General features: G+C 50.7%; 7 protein-coding genes across 7 annotated transcripts; 4 read left to right on the top strand and 3 right to left on the bottom strand.

The window, feature by feature from the left end:
• Positions 1-278: 278 nt before the first annotated feature.
• Positions 279-1851, top strand: N7533_002763 (3'-5' exonuclease; the record flags this gene model as incomplete). Its single annotated transcript, XM_057099413.1, has 2 exons — positions 279-759; positions 818-1851. The coding sequence occupies 2 exons, from the start codon at positions 279-281 to the stop codon at positions 1849-1851; spliced, it is 1515 nt and encodes a 504-aa protein (XP_056964549.1).
• Positions 1852-2004: 153 nt separating this feature from the next.
• N7533_002762 (putative extracellular exo-polygalacturonase) lies at positions 2005-3389 on the bottom strand (the record flags this gene model as incomplete). Its single annotated transcript, XM_057099412.1, has 3 exons — positions 2005-2642; positions 2693-3059; positions 3120-3389. 3 exons carry the CDS (start codon positions 3387-3389, stop codon positions 2005-2007), a joined length of 1275 nt encoding a protein of 424 aa, XP_056964548.1.
• Positions 3390-3924: 535 nt separating this feature from the next.
• On the top strand, positions 3925-6078 carry N7533_002761 (putative alpha-L-rhamnosidase B; the record flags this gene model as incomplete). The annotated part of the gene is made up of 3 exons (XM_057099411.1): positions 3925-4809; positions 4860-5131; positions 5190-6078. 3 exons carry the CDS (start codon positions 3925-3927, stop codon positions 6076-6078), a joined length of 2046 nt encoding a protein of 681 aa, XP_056964547.1.
• Positions 6079-6603: 525 nt separating this feature from the next.
• N7533_002760 (iron-containing alcohol dehydrogenase) lies at positions 6604-7966 on the top strand (the record flags this gene model as incomplete). The annotated part of the gene is made up of 3 exons (XM_057099410.1): positions 6604-6948; positions 7018-7524; positions 7595-7966. 3 exons carry the CDS (start codon positions 6604-6606, stop codon positions 7964-7966), a joined length of 1224 nt encoding a protein of 407 aa, XP_056964546.1.
• Positions 7967-8167: 201 nt separating this feature from the next.
• On the top strand, positions 8168-9312 carry N7533_002759 (uncharacterized protein; the record flags this gene model as incomplete). Its single annotated transcript, XM_057099409.1, has 3 exons — positions 8168-8393; positions 8474-8846; positions 8955-9312. 3 exons carry the CDS (start codon positions 8168-8170, stop codon positions 9310-9312), a joined length of 957 nt encoding a protein of 318 aa, XP_056964545.1.
• A 331-nt stretch (positions 9313-9643) lies between these two features.
• N7533_002758 (nuclear import receptor PSE1) lies at positions 9644-13381 on the bottom strand (the record flags this gene model as incomplete). The annotated part of the gene is made up of 6 exons (XM_057099408.1): positions 9644-9851; positions 9921-11986; positions 12039-12470; positions 12546-12721; positions 12796-13018; positions 13199-13381. The coding sequence occupies 6 exons, from the start codon at positions 13379-13381 to the stop codon at positions 9644-9646; spliced, it is 3288 nt and encodes a 1095-aa protein (XP_056964544.1).
• A 952-nt stretch (positions 13382-14333) lies between these two features.
• Positions 14334-16583, bottom strand: N7533_002757 (CBS and PB1 domain protein; the record flags this gene model as incomplete). Its single annotated transcript, XM_057099407.1, has 4 exons — positions 14334-15176; positions 15233-15327; positions 15381-16254; positions 16365-16583. 4 exons carry the CDS (start codon positions 16581-16583, stop codon positions 14334-14336), a joined length of 2031 nt encoding a protein of 676 aa, XP_056964543.1.
• Between the last annotated feature and the right edge of the window lie 374 nt (positions 16584-16957).

Here is a 16957-nt window from a genome sequence, read left to right as displayed (position 1 = left end):
TCAGAATTTTCAAGCTGATTTACGTGTATGAAAAACCCCAAAACCATTAATACTAGTAAAAATTCGACATGGTATAGTTTAAGTTATTCTAATACGGTAACCAAGTTGGAATGTAAGTTTAACAATGCGGTTGTGTAGGGGTACATCGGGCATCGGGCATCGGTACGGCTGGGGCGGTAAGGGAACTGCTATGACAAGTCCAAATTCTGGACCCTGACTCGCTTTAAATTCCTTTTTATCAAGCCTTCCTACCCAGACTTTAGACTTACAGCACCGAAATGGCAGACCAAACAGCCCTGGTTACTCTTTACAGGTGCCCGGCATGCAGAAAAGGTGGATTCAAGAGTCTTCACGCTCTCACTGCTCATTTCAAGGCTTTAGACCATTCCCTCATTTGTGCACAGTGCAATTATGCAACAGTAGGTGATGCATGGTCTTTTGTACGGCACTTTCAGAGGAATGATGATTGTGAATCATCCTGCGACTTGACTTCCATAATGTACTATCGCCGTGAGAAACAGAACGCCGTGCCACAAAGGCCACTTGCCAAAGAAGGGGCCAAGCGATCCCCAAATCCTCAGGCAAAGCCACAGCCCACTATGTCAACAAACACGCAGCAAAGTACCATCCTAAAAGAATCGGATGCATATCAGAACTTAGCTCAGAACACCGCTTTATCAACAGATACTATTAATTCATTGACCTCATCAATTGACAAGTTATCAATCGGCGATGCACCTGTATACACAGTCACACAAGGTATGGCCATATCATCTCATTCAGTGAAGGACTATTCTCACCTAAGTCAATTTAAAAGAGGCACGATTAACCAATATCCCAACGGCCCTCAATACTCAGCACTGTATGTCCCAAGGTGATATGGGTTTGGAATATCTGCAGGCAAAACGACACTCGCTAGCTCGCCTTCAAGCAGAAGGGTACTTTTTGGGCCTATCACATATGACCAAGGACCAGAGAGGAGGTAAACGCGCTCTTAGAGATGAAGACTACCTCCAAACGCCAACTACATTCCCTACCACCAAGAGAACGGCGATCGTTGTCGACTGTGAAATGGTGGGAGTTGTGGGCGGGCGTTCGGCGGTCGTCTCCCTCAGCGCAATTGATTTTTTCACCGGAGAGGTTTTGATAGACACTATTGTGAACCCGACAGAGAGGGTTATCGATTGGAGAGCCAGATATAGCGGTGTTTCATTAGCCCGGATGCGCCGTGCTTGTGCTTCTGGGGAGGCACTCCGAGGCTGGAAAGCAGCGCGTCAAAGGTTGTGGGGATTCATGGACGTGAATACGATTCTTATTGGCCATTCCCTTGACAATGATCTCGAGGTTCTTGGAATACTGCACCATAATATCGTGGATACCGCTATATTGACCGCGGAGGCTGTCTTTCTTCCCACTTCTCATACCACGCGAATGAGACGCAGATGGGGCCTGAAGCCTCTTGCCGATGAACTCCTAAAGCGTGACATACAAGTCGGAAAAGGGCACAGTGCTTTGGAAGATGCAAGTGCAACTCGAGATGTTCTTTTTTGGTGCATGTGCAATCCGTACTTACTGCAAGCATGGGCTGGACAAAATAGAGTCAAGGAGGAAAAACGTGTCGCTGATGAAAAGGCAAAACGTGCCGCTGCCAGTGATGCGAAGAAAAAGCTTGCTGCTGATGCAAAGGGCCGGAGACACATCAAAGAAAGAGAGCCTAGTAGAAAGCAAAGTGCCCTTCAGACAACCACCTCAAGTGACGGCTATAACGATGGATATAACCAAGCTTCGCAACGCGAGGGCTGGCATATAGCTCCAACTGGGTACCTCAGGGCTACTTTATCATATGAATAGGAATTTTGTCGCAGAATTTTTGCTGTACATTTGACGTCTAGTAGCTAATAGTATAACGGGATTTTCATTTCCTCATCTCATGATCGTCTGGGGTGAATCGTATCCATCGCTATAATTTTCGGCATTCTAGATAGGTACCTAGGTACAGGATTCTTAGCAGCCTTCAAGGCCTTCGACTCCGTCTTTTGCCGTATACTTGCAGGTCCCTACTCCTGGCGTCGTTGAGTTGAGCGGATATAGCACCACATTCTCAAAGTCAATATCGTAGCACGGATGAACGTTTGAGCACGATACCGAAGCAATCTTAGCCGAACTGGTTTGAATGTACCCAGTAAAGTTGACGAATGAGACATCTGAAATGCTCATCTTACTCGTACCACTGTATGAGCCATTATTTCCATTATCTTGGGTGATTGACGGTCCAGCATTTGCCCCGTTGATCTCAAAATTGGAGAAAACCACATTCTTTATACTTCCCCAGCCTCCACCACGCGGAAGCCCTGCGCTCTCGTACGAACTCTGCGGGGTGAGACCTCCCATCCAGGTCTTGATATATGCAGAGTTGTGCATATCCTCATTGTATCGGATGATCTTGACCTCGTCGATGGTAATGTTTTCAACGCTCGAGTCTTCCAGATATTGTCCCAGACTTCCGATGGCTATACCGTTTCCGCCGCGACAAGTAACGTTTCGAATATTGACATTATAGGAGCGTGGCTTAATCGCGATGCAGTCGTCACCACCTTGGTAGATTAGGTTGGTGAGCTCGACGTTATCTACATCCATTGTATCTGATAGTTGTCAATAATGAAGCCGGATTGTATTAGGTAAGAGCACTTACCAAACCCATCGGTGTTCTGCACCCAGTTGGTACCGTATGGCGCATCGACGGCAGTTGCATTGACGTAGATATTGTTGAAGCGCATATTCTTACCGTTCATAATATTCAAGCTCCACAGTTGCGGATTCTTGATGTGGAAATTGTCCACACTCACTTCAGACGCATTCCAAAATACGAAGGGCATCGGTCTTCCTGGCTTAGTATTACCAGCCTCAGCGGTATACCAAGCATTGCCATTGCCGTCAATACCCCCGGTACCATGTCCGTTAATTTTGATGTTACTCCCAGAGATAATGAACCCTGCGGCATGATTCTGGAACGCGATAGGATAAGAATTATTTCTCCAATATTCAAGGTCATCGGAAAACTATATGAAACTAAATTAGTCGAATGTTCCGAAATTGGATGAAAGTCGGAAGTCACATACGGTCCATTCTCCTCGCCATTCAATCTCCACATCTTCGAGGACAGGGTTCAAACGAGTCGCAATCCAGTAAGATTCGTCCTTGGGGAATACAACTTTGCCTCCATGCCCACATTTATGGAAGGCTTTGAGGATATTGGGAACGTCGTCTTTTTTGTGTCCATTTGCCTTGACGGTGCAAACCTTCGGACCTGAGCTTGTCACTGCCGCGAGAACAGGCGACAATAACAGCCCCAGATGGAGCACGGCGGCGGAAATCTGGAGACCCCGCATTGTCACTCTATCTTGTTAATATAGATATGCCAATTCAACGGAGAGCTAGGATATAGGTTTTCTCAAATACCTATCGTATTTTCCCCAGTGATCGCAGCCTCGGGCATCTTTGAGCCGAATGCGTTTCGGTGCCGCGGACTGCGGAGGAAATAGATTGCGGGGGAAAGACCCGGAAGGTGTCATATGTGGCTTGATAAATGATGCTACTGGCGCATTGAAGCCACATTATTGCTTGTATGCTGATCGATGCCCTGATCCCGGCTGATTCTGCAGGGGTTCATATTGCTTGACAAGGATTCTTCCACCAATGAGTGCAGATCTTCAGTATCCCTGACCAGCTTCCCCACGTTCACCAATCTCGCTTAGCCATTCAGGCTCGCTGTATTCAAGGCCGAGTATGAGTCTACCTTTGATGTAATTCCGCGGTCTTTCTAGACTCAAAATCTATATGTAAACCTGTCCGGTGGGGTCTTTCAACCCCGTTTTAATCTTGCCCTGCATTTACAAACACAACAGATACCGATTGAAGGACAGTATGTCGGTAATTCATTGGATAGGGCTGCTGCTCAGTCTCTATTCAATAGTTCATCTTTCTAATGCACAATCATGTTGGAGAGATGTTTCCTGCTCCGGCCCAACAGAAGGTGCATTCAGCGGAGTATGGGATAAGAATATCTACGCACCATCATCGCGAACAGTCCGACCAGCCTCAATTCTCTCCGATTTGAAAACCAATGCAGTTGCAGACTCATCTCATCCCGCGACAGCCAAATTCCACGGAAATGGATCGCTCGTGGTCTTCGACTTCGGCAAAGAAGTAGGCGGCATCGTTCACCTGCAATACACTTCAACTGGTAGTGGCGCTTTGGGACTTGCATTCACCGAGGGGAAGAACTGGATCGGAGAATGGTCGGACTCCTCAAATGCACGATATCACGATGGTGCTCTCTACGCGAACTTTTCGTCATCTGGGACCCACTCCTATGACATGCCCGACAAGTACCTCCGTGGAGGATTCAGATACCTGTCACTCTTCCTGATCACAGATGACTCTGCAACTGTACAGCTCAAAGATATTACTCTTGAGCTTGCATTTCAGCCTACCTGGTCGAATCTTCGCGCCTATCAGGGATACTTTCACTGCAGTGATGAGTTGTTGAACCGCATTTGGTACAGCGGGGCCTATACGCTGCAGACGAACGAGGTCCCTGTCACCACTGGTCGCCTTAACAGTGGGGTCACATCTGGCTGGCTAAACAATGGTACTCTCGGTCCTGGTGATACAATAATTGTGGATGGTGCCAAGCGTGATCGTGCGGTCTGGCCTGGTGATATGGGCATTGCCGTTCCGTCTGCTTTTGTGAGTTTGGGAGATCTTGATAGTGTCAAGAATGCGCTCCAAATTATGTATAACACTCAGGTAAGTGAAGCCATGTTGATGGACGTGATTTGTGATTAACGGCTTAGCAGGATAAATCAACCGGTGCGTTTGATGAGTCGGGACCACCACTCAGTCAGAAAGGCTCGGATACGTATCATATGTGGTCGATGATTGGCACACATAATTATGTGCTGTACACAAATGATACGGCCTTTCTGGAGACGAATTGGGATGGCTATCTTCTTGCCATGGATTTCATCTACGGTAAAGTGACTTATGCTAGCGGATTGTTGGATGTGACAGGGATTCGCGATTGGGCTAGATGGCAGCAGGGATATAACAACACAGAAGCCCAGATGATGTATGATGAATTCTTACTGGATACTATATCATTGAAATTTCGTGCTAAAAGGTTACAGCCTCTACCACACCCTAAAGACTGGAGCCGAGCTAGCAACATGGGCCGGGGACACTACCAACCTGACCAACCTGTGGAACTCAAGAGCCGAAAATCTCAAGCAAGCCATCAACGAATATTGCTGGGATGATGGATACGGTGCATTCAAAGACAACGCCACGGATACTACGCTTCACCCACAAGATGCAAACAGCATGGCCATTCTCTTTGGAGTAGTCGACTCTGACCGTGCGGCAGGTATTTCAGAGAAGCTGACCGAAAATTGGACTCCACTCGGAGCTGTAGCTCCCGAGTTACCAGAGAATGTGGTTTCCTTTATTTCATCATTCGAGATTCAAAGCCATTTCGTCGTTCAGAACTCCACTCGTGCTCTGGATCTGATACGGCGCAGCTGGGGCTGGTATCTCAACAATCCCAATGGTACAGAAAGTACTGTTATTGAAGGCTACCTGCAGAATGGTACATTTGGTTACAGAAGTAGTCGTGGATATGGTTACGACCCTTCATATGTTTCTCACGCACATGGCTGGTCGTCGGGCCCCACATCAGCGTTAACGGAGTATATTGTCGGTCTCTCGGTGACCTCACGATTAGGCAAGACTTGGACTGTTGCACCGCAGTTTGCAGACTTGGAACACGCTCAAGCCGGCTTTGTGACTTCACTTGGGAAGTTTCAAGCTTCTTGGAAGAAAAAGTCTGATGGGTATTCGCTGAGTTTTTCGGTTCCTAAGGGCACGACTGGGAATGTCGTTCTGCCATATCCCAACTCGTCTAAAAGACCATCAATCAAGAGAGACGGTGCTAAGATTTCTGCCGGAGTGGTCTATGGGAAGTCAACTGCTACCGTCGCCGTGAAAAGCGGCGGCTCCCATAATTTTGTTGTCAATTAAAGCTGGGTTCCTCGGGGGCTGAATACCTGGCTTTCCAACATCCATGGACATTCGTCAAATACGATTCAAAATTTATTCTTGAGAGTTCCACAACGTGATATACAATAACCGTACCTACCAGTATTGCGTTCATAATTGTTTAGACTAGTTGACTGATGTCTAAGCGCTTCAATAATTTCTTTTCTCGGCTACACGGAGAGGAGAACCGATGGAGTCCCGTGGGCATAACGAAAAAGGAATCAATCGGTTAGAGAAACGTACTGGATAATTATTTGGTACAATTTCATAATGAGAAAGATCGATGATACAAGTTATCCCTACTAATGTAATCGTTACTAGTACTGACTAAGTACTAGTCGTACATTGTCGATGTGACGAAGTATTGAGAACCCACATATCAGCCCCACATTCACCTCCCACATGGAGACTTTATACTCGCGATGATATAACGACCTCGCTCTGCTGGAAGCTCATTAGAAATCCGATTTGTCTCTTTTACAAGCCTTCACAATTTCCAGAATAATCATGACTGAAACCGTTCGCCCGGCATTCTCTGGCCGCGAGCGCCCGCTACTCTCATATGGCATCGCCTTCCCCGCCGCCGCCGCCCGACATGTCACTGAGACCTTCCACGCTTCACGCGTATATGTGATCTGCTCAGGCTCATTGGCTCGGAATACCGACTCTCTTGGCCGCTTGAATGCTGCACTGGGACCGGACAGGGTCGTCGGGTGTCGTGTCGGAATGCAGAGCCACACGCTCTGGTCCGAAGTCCTCGAGATCGTCGAGGAGGCGCGAAATGCAAAGGCTGATCTAATCCTCACACTGGGAGCGGGTAGCTTGACTGATGGAGCAAAAATTGTTGCTTTGGTATGTGTCGCATCTACAGCTAGATCCTTACCAACAGGCCAATCAAGTGTTCTAACATCCACGTTATAGGCCCTCGCCAATGATGTTCGCAAGCCAGATGAACTCGAAACGCTCGCAGAAGGTCCGGATAAGAGAGAAAATATCCAGAAGCCTACCGTACCCATTATTTCTGTGCCAACTTCTCTTTCCGCGGGAGAGTATTCCAACTTCGCCGGTGGGACTGAAGATGTATCACGCCGGAAGTATAGCTTTCAACCACCTACCCGTGGACCACAATTGATTATTTTGGACCCCGAGCTAGCGGCGAAAACTCCCGACTCCATCTGGATCAGTACGGGCGTACGCGCTGTGGACCATTGTGTGGAGACGCTCTGTGCCATCGTTGGGACGACATCTGCGTCGGACGAGCTGGCAGAACGCGCACTCGGCATGCTGGTCCCCGGACTCCTTCGCTGTCACAAGGACCGTGCAGACCGTAATGCTCATCTTCAGTGCCAATTGGGATCAGTGGATGCGATGGCGGCTTGTACGAGTGGATCAGTGGAATTGGGAGCTAGCCACGGAATTGGACATCAGGTTTGTTACACTTTACTCCATATCACCAACAAGATTCGCTCGGGGAATAAAAGCTAACGAAGAACGACAGCTCGGCCCTCTCGGAGTTGGTCACGGTGAAACAAGCTGTATTCTTCTCCCGGCTGTGTGTAAATTCAATGCAAAGCACAATGCCAACCGGGATCGACAAGCGCGAGTTCGCGAGTTCCTCCTTAACGACCCCATCGTATCGGAGGTTCTACATAGCCGGTCGGTTGATACTGAGACGGCCGATCTTGGCGATATCCTCGATGCAGTGATCCGTGAGCTTGGTATGCCGCGGTCCCTTGCTGATGTGGGTGTTGGCCGGGATAAGCTGGATGCACTGGCAGCGCATAGTCTACACGACCGATGGTGCCAGTCAAATCCAGTACCATTAAAGGAGAAGGAACAGGTACTGGAGATTCTGGAGATGGTGGTTTGAGTATACTATAGCGTACTATGAGGTATGGTATCATCGTGGGTAGGACATGACGATGGGGTCAATTTCCATCTCGATTGCTAAGCAACCCCGCGCCCCACGTTGATTCCAAGCGGTTCTTCTTCTTGTCTTCTCCATACTATAGATCCAATTGAATCTTAACCCAGAATACAAATACCAAAGAGATATTAAAATATCAAGATCATGGCTGCTAAGAATATCCTCCTCTTCGGCGCGACTGGCCAAATCGGCTCGTTCATCTTGGAAGCCGTCCTCACTGCCCGCGATTCCTTCGGCCGAGTGGCCATCTTCACCTCCGCACGAACTGCCGAGACCAAATCGGCATATCTGGAAAAGCTGATACAGCAAAAAGTCGAGATTATTGTTGGAGATGTTGAAGATGAGAGCGCTGTAAAGGCTGCATACAATGGTATAAGATACCCTATCAAATTATACCTACTATACCCTCACCTCTATTGAATCGCAATGGCTAAACTAATCGGGCAACAGGAATCGACACCGTCATTTCAGCCCTTGGCCGAAACACCCTTGCACAGCAGATATCTCTCATTCGTCTCGCAGCTGCAAGTTCCGACGTGAAATGGTTCTTCCCATCCGAGTATGGCACAGACATCGCCTACGGTCCTGCCTCGGCGCATGAAAAGCCGCATCAGCAGAAGTTGAAGGTTCGCGCCGTGCTCGAGCAGGAGATTTCACGCGGTGATCTCGACTACTCGTACGTCGTGACGGGCCCATTTGCGGAAATGTATCTTCATTTCACGCCCGGGCTGGAAGAAGCCGGTGGATGGGATGTCAAGGAACGCAAGGCTGTGTTGCTGGGTGAAAAGGGGGCGGCGAGGGTTAGCTTGACTACGATGAAGGAGTAAGTACTATCTCCGGGTTTGGTTTTGCATCTATATTAGTTTTGGATACCTGGGAAAGGAGAAGAAGTTCGTTGTTTTGGATATAATAAGCTAACGCATGGATACAGTGTGGGAACCCTGGTTCTGTCAGCTCTTCTTAACGCTGGCCCTGAGGCTCGCAACCGAGCTCTGCGTGTGAATTCATTCACTACCACCCCGGCCGAAATCCAGGCTGAGTTTGAGCGTCAAACGACTGGTCAGCCATGGGAGTCCGTTTCGGAAACCTCCCTTGAGCGACTGCGCGAGCTGGAAAAGGCCGCATGGGACGCTGGGAATGGAGCTGCGACTGTGCTCACTCTGCGCCGCATCTGGACCGAGGGAGGAACTTTGTATGAGCAGCGGGATAACGGGCTTATTGGGGAGCCCAAGGTACTCGGTCTGCAAGAGGTGGTTGCGAATGAGATCCGCCGAGTTTCTTCACTTTAAAAAGAAATGGAGATAGGGAGAAAGAGAGATGAGTAGAAGGAGAGCCATTGGAATATTGCAAGTGTACATATTCATCAGCATAAGAAAGGCCTCGATATCAATTCCATCTACATCCATGGCCAGACCAGAGTTAAATAAACGTCACTTAGACCTCGACAATAAGTGTACGAAAGGGAGGGAGGCGAGTAAGAAAATGGGATATGAAATTAACGAAAACATTTCAGGTCTTTCACTAGCATCGGATTCACATGGCCAAGGGGAATGATTAACAAAAGAGCAACCGGGACGGGCAAGAAACAGTGCCACGGATATAGAACAAAACCCGAATTCTCTACTGGAAGTACTTGCGAACTCGCTCCTGGTTGTCTGGGTTGACGCCTGCCAGGATCTGCTCGGCGTTCAGGCCGGTCGCGGACACCAACTGCTTGGCCGAGGCGGCAACACGAGTGGCAGTCTGTCCCTGCAGAGTCGCCATGTCGAGAGCTTGCACGATAAATCCGAAAACACGGTCAGCCTTGCTGATGACGGCGGGGTTTTGTCTGTAAAAGAATTTAGCAGCTGGTCTTTGAGAGCAAAAATATGATAGTCAAGAGGTAGATAAAACATACTGGTCAATCAGCTGGGCAATGAAGGAATAGGCGTAAGGAGCAGCCTCCTCATCGTAGATGATGGGCAGAGTTTCGATCCAGGTGACGACGATATCCTGAGCACCTTGCACCTTGGAGGCGTTGTAGTGCAGAATCTTCGCAATACTAGCGGAAGCATTCTCGGTAGCGAAAACGTGCTCCTCCGTACGGGAGTGCGGGTGCTGGGTAACCTGGAAGAGGCTGGGAATGCTGGCGGCAACGAAATCGCTCCATGGGGCACCACCCTTCTGGGCGGCAACACCGACACCATAGGCGGCAGCTTGACGGTTGGCGGCGTTTTCATCGGTGAGACCAGAGGCCAGAGGCTGCATAATGTGGTCCTTGTAGTTCCAAGACTCCGCGGGGCAGAACTCGAGAACATCATCCATGATACAGAGGGCCCATTGGCGCTGAGTAGGATCTTGGCTGGTGATGAAGTTGTCATAGAATTGAATCAGTTGTTCCCAGGCAGGTAGGAAAGTGTTACCCTGGTTCTTAAAGATGGTGTGGAAGGCCTTGTTCATGTCGCTGAGCAGGTTCTGGTCGTCCTCAATGGCGAATTCGTAATCAAGGTTTTCCTCATCACCCTCCTCGAGCTCGGCCTGCTCCTCCAGCCGTTGCTTCACGCGCATCTGGTAGTCCTCGAGAGTAGACTTGGCGGACTCAATGAAGGCCTGCATGTGCTGGGGGGTGAGGCTGTTGCGGCCAACAACCTCAACGGACTCGTAGAAGCATTGGTACATCTCAGCCAGGGTATCAACGGTGGGCTCGGCGCTGAGCACCTCAATGATCTTCTCGGCAACCTTGCTCCACATCTCAGCAAATCCGGGGGACTGACCGCCGTGCGCCTTCTTGAAGGAGTTAAGCAGCTGGGGAATGAGCTTAGCGGCCGAAACACGGACGGGGTCGTGGAAGAAGAAAGCGAGACCGGGGACGGCAATTTTCTCCATGGTTTCCAAGACGTAAGGCTCGAAAGCCTCCTCCAGGATCTGGGCGTAGATTGTGATCAACTCGATAGCGGTGTTCTTGTCCTCCAGAGCGCTGGTCTTGATACCAATAATCTTGCCCTTAAGAGGAACCAGCTCCCAACCCTCATCTTGCTCAACCTGCTCGATCTGGTCCTCATCATCAAGGAGTTGGATGTCGGCCTTAGCAGCAGCCACGGTCAGTAGAGGGGGCATGACGCCGGGCAGGTAGGGGACAAAGTCACGGCCAAGGACACGGCACATACGGCCCCAGCAGTGAAGGAGATACTGGGATTGAGGATCATCGGCATCGGTGATGTTCTGTTGGATGTTGCCCAGAATGTTGACCAGGTCCAGAGCGTCCTGGCCCATTTTCTCCTTGCCAACGGCCAGAGCAATCAGAGTAGCACACTCCATAGCCTTAGCACGCAGAAGGCGGTACTCCTTGCCCTGTTCCTGCTTCAGAACATTCGTCAGCAGCGGCATGAGGTTGTTGTAGTATTGACCGAAGGCGGTCTCAGCGGAGTCGGCGATGGTGGCGATGGTGGAAAGAGCCTGCTCTTGCAGATAGCGCTTGGGGCTCTGCAAAAGCTCCAAAAGACGACCGAGAAGGTCTCCCAGGTAGGGCTCAAGGATGCTGCGCTCGGCCTCCTCGCAGAAGTTGACCAGAGCAGCGGCAGCGTGAGACTGCACGCGGGGCTCAGTGTTGCCCAGCACAGGAATAATGTTGTTCAGGACAATTCCATGGTACTTCTCTTGCATGGTACCGGCGAAATCAGTGCTCATTTGACCGAGAGCATTGCAGCCCGCATATCGGACACGGGGGTGGGGGTCACGCAGGGCCGGGACGACGAGGGCGAGGACTTGGTCGAGTTCGCCGACCATCAGGTCACGGCAGCCCTCGGAGATAGCAGAGATGGCCATCAAAGCAGCGTGACGATCGCGCCAGGCGGTGGAGGACATCATGCGGGGAATCCAGGAGAAGGCGGGCTGGAGAATAGCTTCGCCGCCGAGCTTGTTAGCCAGACGGTCCATGCATTGCTCACCAGCAATGTGGTTGAGATCGCTCTCCTCGGGCTCGAGCTGAGGGTCGTTAGAAAGTCATTCAAAGGGTTTGGACAATATGATAACTTACATCCTCGGACGCGTTCCAGTCCTCGGCATCATCGTCATCAGCACCGACATCAGTCATCAAGCTCAAACACTGGGTGACCATCTCCTGGGCAAAGTTTGTCTCCTTCTTGCACATGTTTGGAGAGTAGTCGGCGAATGTAGCCATCAATTCCAGGGCATTCTGACGGACTTGGTCGCTCAGCTCCTTATCAGCAATAACACCAATGCTGAACTTGACAAGGTCGCTAAACGAGGCCTTGAACATCTTAGGGTTGATCTCTGCCAGCTCGATCAGAGCAAGGAGAGCGGAGGACAGCTCCTCGCTCTCGCTGGATTCCTTGAGGGGAGGGAGGATGTGAAGAAGGGCGGGAGTGAGACCGAAGAATTTGCTCTGGGACTTTTTGCTGATCGAACGGAACATCGCGGCGAAGGCTTCCATAGCGGCAATTCGGACCTAGAAAGAAAAGCATTAGGGATCAAAAATCCCCGTTGGGAATAAGCAGCTCATATACGCTGCGGTCGAACTTACAGAGATGTTCTCGTCTTCGAAGCCCTTGGTGAACACACCAACCACGGCGTCCTCGTGCTGCCTCTCAATGATACCAGGGGTGGTGGTAAAGATTCTGAAAGCAGTCTCTCGCAGACCAGCCTCGGGAGACTGGCTGGCCTGGAAAAGGACGCCGAGGAGTTCGGGCCATTGATCGCCTGTAACGAGAAGATTGAGCGTGTTAGAGCCAACATTAGATCCCACGTTGTATCAAGGGTGATGATCCGCATACCATTGTCGGTGTATTGCCGGGCTACCTCGGCGACGGCATCGCCAACCTTCTTGCGCACATCGAGAACGGATTCGGTGGTGAGGCAGGTGATCAGCTTCTCGCGGATAGCGACTCGTTGTTCGTTGGGGAGGCTTAAGAAGACCTCCTTAGCCTCGCCAGTGGCGGGGTCCTTGCGGGTCTTGGTTGCGATTCTTCGGAAAAGCACAGAGGAGAAAGCACGGGTCTGGTTTTTGAAGGAGATATGGTCTTAGCGATACTATTCCGTCGGTCCAGTGTCACGGAGGAGGTGCCAGTCCCGCATCGCCCTTGTTCTTATTTTTTCCCACCGTTGGGTAGTCTTGTGGTCGTTGGCTGGACCACCACCTCCTCCCTTAGAGAGGGTAAAGGGTGATAGTGAACTCACTAATGTGTCTTCAGCTCCACCAATCTGTTCAGCCAGGCCCATCAGTAGGACATCCGGCTTATTCTGAACCCATTCATTGTTCAGCTGGTCTTCCGCCTGCGATCGAACAGCGTTGTCGGGTGTGCTGAGGGCGCGCAGCAGCTGGGACAGCGCGGTATGGACCTCGGGAGGGAGTAGGGACATGGTGGGTGTGTCTGTTCCCAAGATCCAACAGACAAAATCAACCCAGATCAATAACTCTTGAGAAGGGAGTGTATGGTGGGGTGGAAGAGGGGTGGAAGGAGAGAGGAGTTTTGTTTTTGGTGGGGCGGGCAGGGAGGAAAAAAAGATTGATGATTAGGGGAATTGATATGCGATAGCCACTACAAGTACTTGTGACAGTATTCCAAGGTGATTGATCACTTGAACACAAGATTTAGGGAATTGGCAAACGAATTAATAGATTTTACCTCCAAGATATAAAAGAGATTTCAATGAAGAATATGTTCCAGTCTTTCACGCTGAAATTGGGCTTGGTGATCATCTTGGCTCCCCCCCCCCGGTGCACAATCCACAGTTCATACCCCAGCATCAAACTAGACCTGATACAGAATAATCCGTTCTTACTACTGGTAAGATGATAAGAACGAGGTCCTTAAGACTGGATTTTTCATAGCTACATACTCATACTATTACCTCACTCATTAACCCTTCTAAGTTCATATTCAGCATTCAATTGATCCGATTAGTACCTTAGTATATATAGCCGGCGATCAGTAGCATCCCTGGAACTAGGTACCTAGGTACTAGATATTGGTAGCAGTAAGTACCTGCTAGTGGGCATACTACGCAACATTCAATTGAAACCGTGGACCCCACCATGATTTCCCAAGCTCTAGGAAGTAAGTATTTGCATTGAAGGCTAAACTAAGGCCGCGACTGATCATTACCTGAACAGCGGTATCTGAAGGCGACACAGAATATCAATATTAGAAGGGGGGTATGCACTCTCGAAGATGACAGGACCCAAGGTGTCGAGCTGGGAGGATCCATTGACGGGAAAAGAAACCACAGAAGGGCTAGAAGAACAATGTGAACGAAGAGAGATGATGATGGAGATAACGACGATAATGGAAGATATGTCTAAAGGGGGATTTTAGCGACCGCTGGGACGGCTGAGGATGAAGACACCGGCAATGACTGCGGCCAGAGTGACAATAGCTCCGGGCAGAAGCAGATCATTAGGAACACCCGCGATGAGTTGCTCCTCAGGATGCTGGTTCTGCGAGGAGAAGGACTGCTGTTGGCGGTGCTTGGTTACAGGCTCCTCGACCGGAGACTCCTCGGGGACGACAGGGCTGCTCTGTTCCACCACAGGGGTTGCAGGCTTGGCGGGCTGCGGGTCCAAAGTGGCAGGGATAGGGGGCTGGGTAGGGTCATGGACAAACAGATCAACCTTGTCGCGGCGCGTCTGACGTGAAAGGGTGATGGCATCGATCATATCCTGATCTGTCGTGATTGAAACAGTGTCGCCTTCATTGTCCATATAGCTGAGAGCATAGCCGGTGTTGCTCAGGCGGCCTTCTTGAACCTCGGCCTCACCACCAACAGCCTCAAGCTCAGAGCCAAGTTTCGCGGTCACCTGTGCCACGAGATCAGAAACACCAGCCGTGGCGAGCACGTTCACACGGTGCACCCGCCCGCTGGGCGCCTTGAACTTAAATGGGAACGGGGCATCCTCCGCGGGCTGCTGGTGGTGTTGGTGAGAAGCAACCTCGGAATGCTCTTCGCCGCCGTGGTGAGAGGCGGATTCGTTAGGTAGAACGCTGTTGTCGTAGCCTGACCGGGTCAGGTCGGGGCTCATGACGGAGCGGTTGTGTGGCGTATGGGGCTGGTCTCTCGCACTGCCGGAGACCATCGAATCAGACTCGTGGTCCATTGAAAGCCAGAATTTGTTCCACGCGGGTCCCTCGTCATCCTGGGATCCCATGGTGTTGATCTAGCACTTGTGTTAGCTACGGTTATTTCAGCCAGTTTTCTAGCAGAGAGTAGTACCTGTTCAAGAGTAGCATAGGTGAGCTTTAACACATCAACCATGCCAACAATCTCACCACCCTCGTTCATCACAGGCAAGTTCAGGTAGTGGCCGTCTATTTACTCATTAGTATCTTGCAAGGTATGGGTGTCATTAGGCCAAACTAACCGTGCATCTTGCGGAGAGCCGCTTGAATGCTCATATCGGACGGGGCAAAATCAGGGTGAGGTGTCATGACGCGGACAACGCTGCAGTTGGATGGATCAAGACCGGGGGCAATAACACGCAGGACAATGTCCTTGCTGGTGAAGATACCGGTGATGGAGCCCTGGTCCTGGACAAGCAGAGCAGTGGTGTGGTGCTCCTTCATCAATGCAGCAGCGTCCTTGACCGAAGTTCGGACGGACACAGTGACTGGGGGCATACCGTCAAGGACGGACTCAAGAGTCGGGCCGGACATCTTTGATCGCAGGGCCTCCACATACTGAATGACCTGCTGGGGCTGGCTCGAGCCCAGTTCAGTCTGAACACCCTCCAATGCGTCGTAGAGCTTCCGTGAGGAGCTATAAGCACGCTCCAGTTTCTCCATCGCATCGTAGAAGCACTTGGTGATATCCAAGACACCGGAGATATCCTGGTTTTCGTCCATGACAGGCAAATGTCTGAAACCCTTCCGCACCATCAGATCGAGGGCATCCGTAGCACTAGTGTCCGTTCGGGCGCACAATGGGTTCTTGGTCATAATCTCAGCGACAGAAACCTCGCGTGCCTTCAATCCCATTCCGATCACACGGAAGGCAAGATCCTTCGCGGTGAAGATACCAGCAATGCGCTCGTCGTCGTCGGTAACCAAAACACAGTCCTCGCGCTTGGCGGCCATCATTTGGGCGGCCTCGGCGATGCTGAGCGAGGGCTTGATCTGAAGGGCCTGGCTTGGCTTCAGGGCCAGCACGGTGCCGGGAGGGGCCTTGCGGGAGTTGCGAGCTTTGGCCGGATTGTGCCTCTTTTTGTTGAGGTCGGCCTCCATCTTACGGCGGATAGCCTGCAAAAGCCCAATGAGTTAGTCGGCAATCCGAGAAAAAAAAAAGACGGAGTCGGGTAGACGAGCGAGGCATATTCAAGCATGCCGATCCTATATCATTCATCACGCACCTCATCACGCTTCGACTGATTCTGTCGTTGTCTGGTACTGGCAGCGCTCATGGTGCCGCTTCCGACGTCGCTAGCCGGGGTGTTGGTAGTGGCAACGGATTCGGGACGGTCTGAACGGGGACGGGGGATATGTGAACCACCTGAGTTGTCGAAGTCGGGCAGCCTTCCTCTCCCGATTGTTTTATTGGGCGTTCCCCTAAAAGTACCAGTATGCGACATAGTAATGCCAGGAGGGGAATGACACAACAAAGAAGGGCGGAGGGGGGAAGAGAGGGAGAGAGAGGGGTGAAGCAAACAAAAGACAAGAGCTGGTATGAGAAAAAAAGCAAGGGAGTTCGTCCGGCAAGAAAAAAGGTCGAGTCGTCGGACGATCCTCGACCAGGGGGGGTTCGGTAGATGCACGGGCGTAAACATCGCGCTGTCCCGGCCGCTAGTCTATTTTGGGGAGAGGTCTTTCTCGTGACCGTCCACGTGATGGGAGGGGGGAGTTCACCGCTGATGGGCAGGCATTAAGGCATTAAGGCACAAAGGCAGAAAATTTTGATGACATCAGACCCGGGTGACCGCCCAGGCAATAAGGCAATAAGGCCACA

Source organism: Penicillium manginii (genome assembly GCF_028828005.1).
Source record: "Penicillium manginii strain IBT 31320 chromosome Unknown utg000002l:1.0-5564898.0:1.0-5567710.0, whole genome shotgun sequence".
Lineage (NCBI taxonomy): Eukaryota > Fungi > Ascomycota > Eurotiomycetes > Eurotiales > Aspergillaceae > Penicillium > Penicillium manginii.
This window is presented reverse-complemented; position numbering and strand designations above follow the sequence as displayed.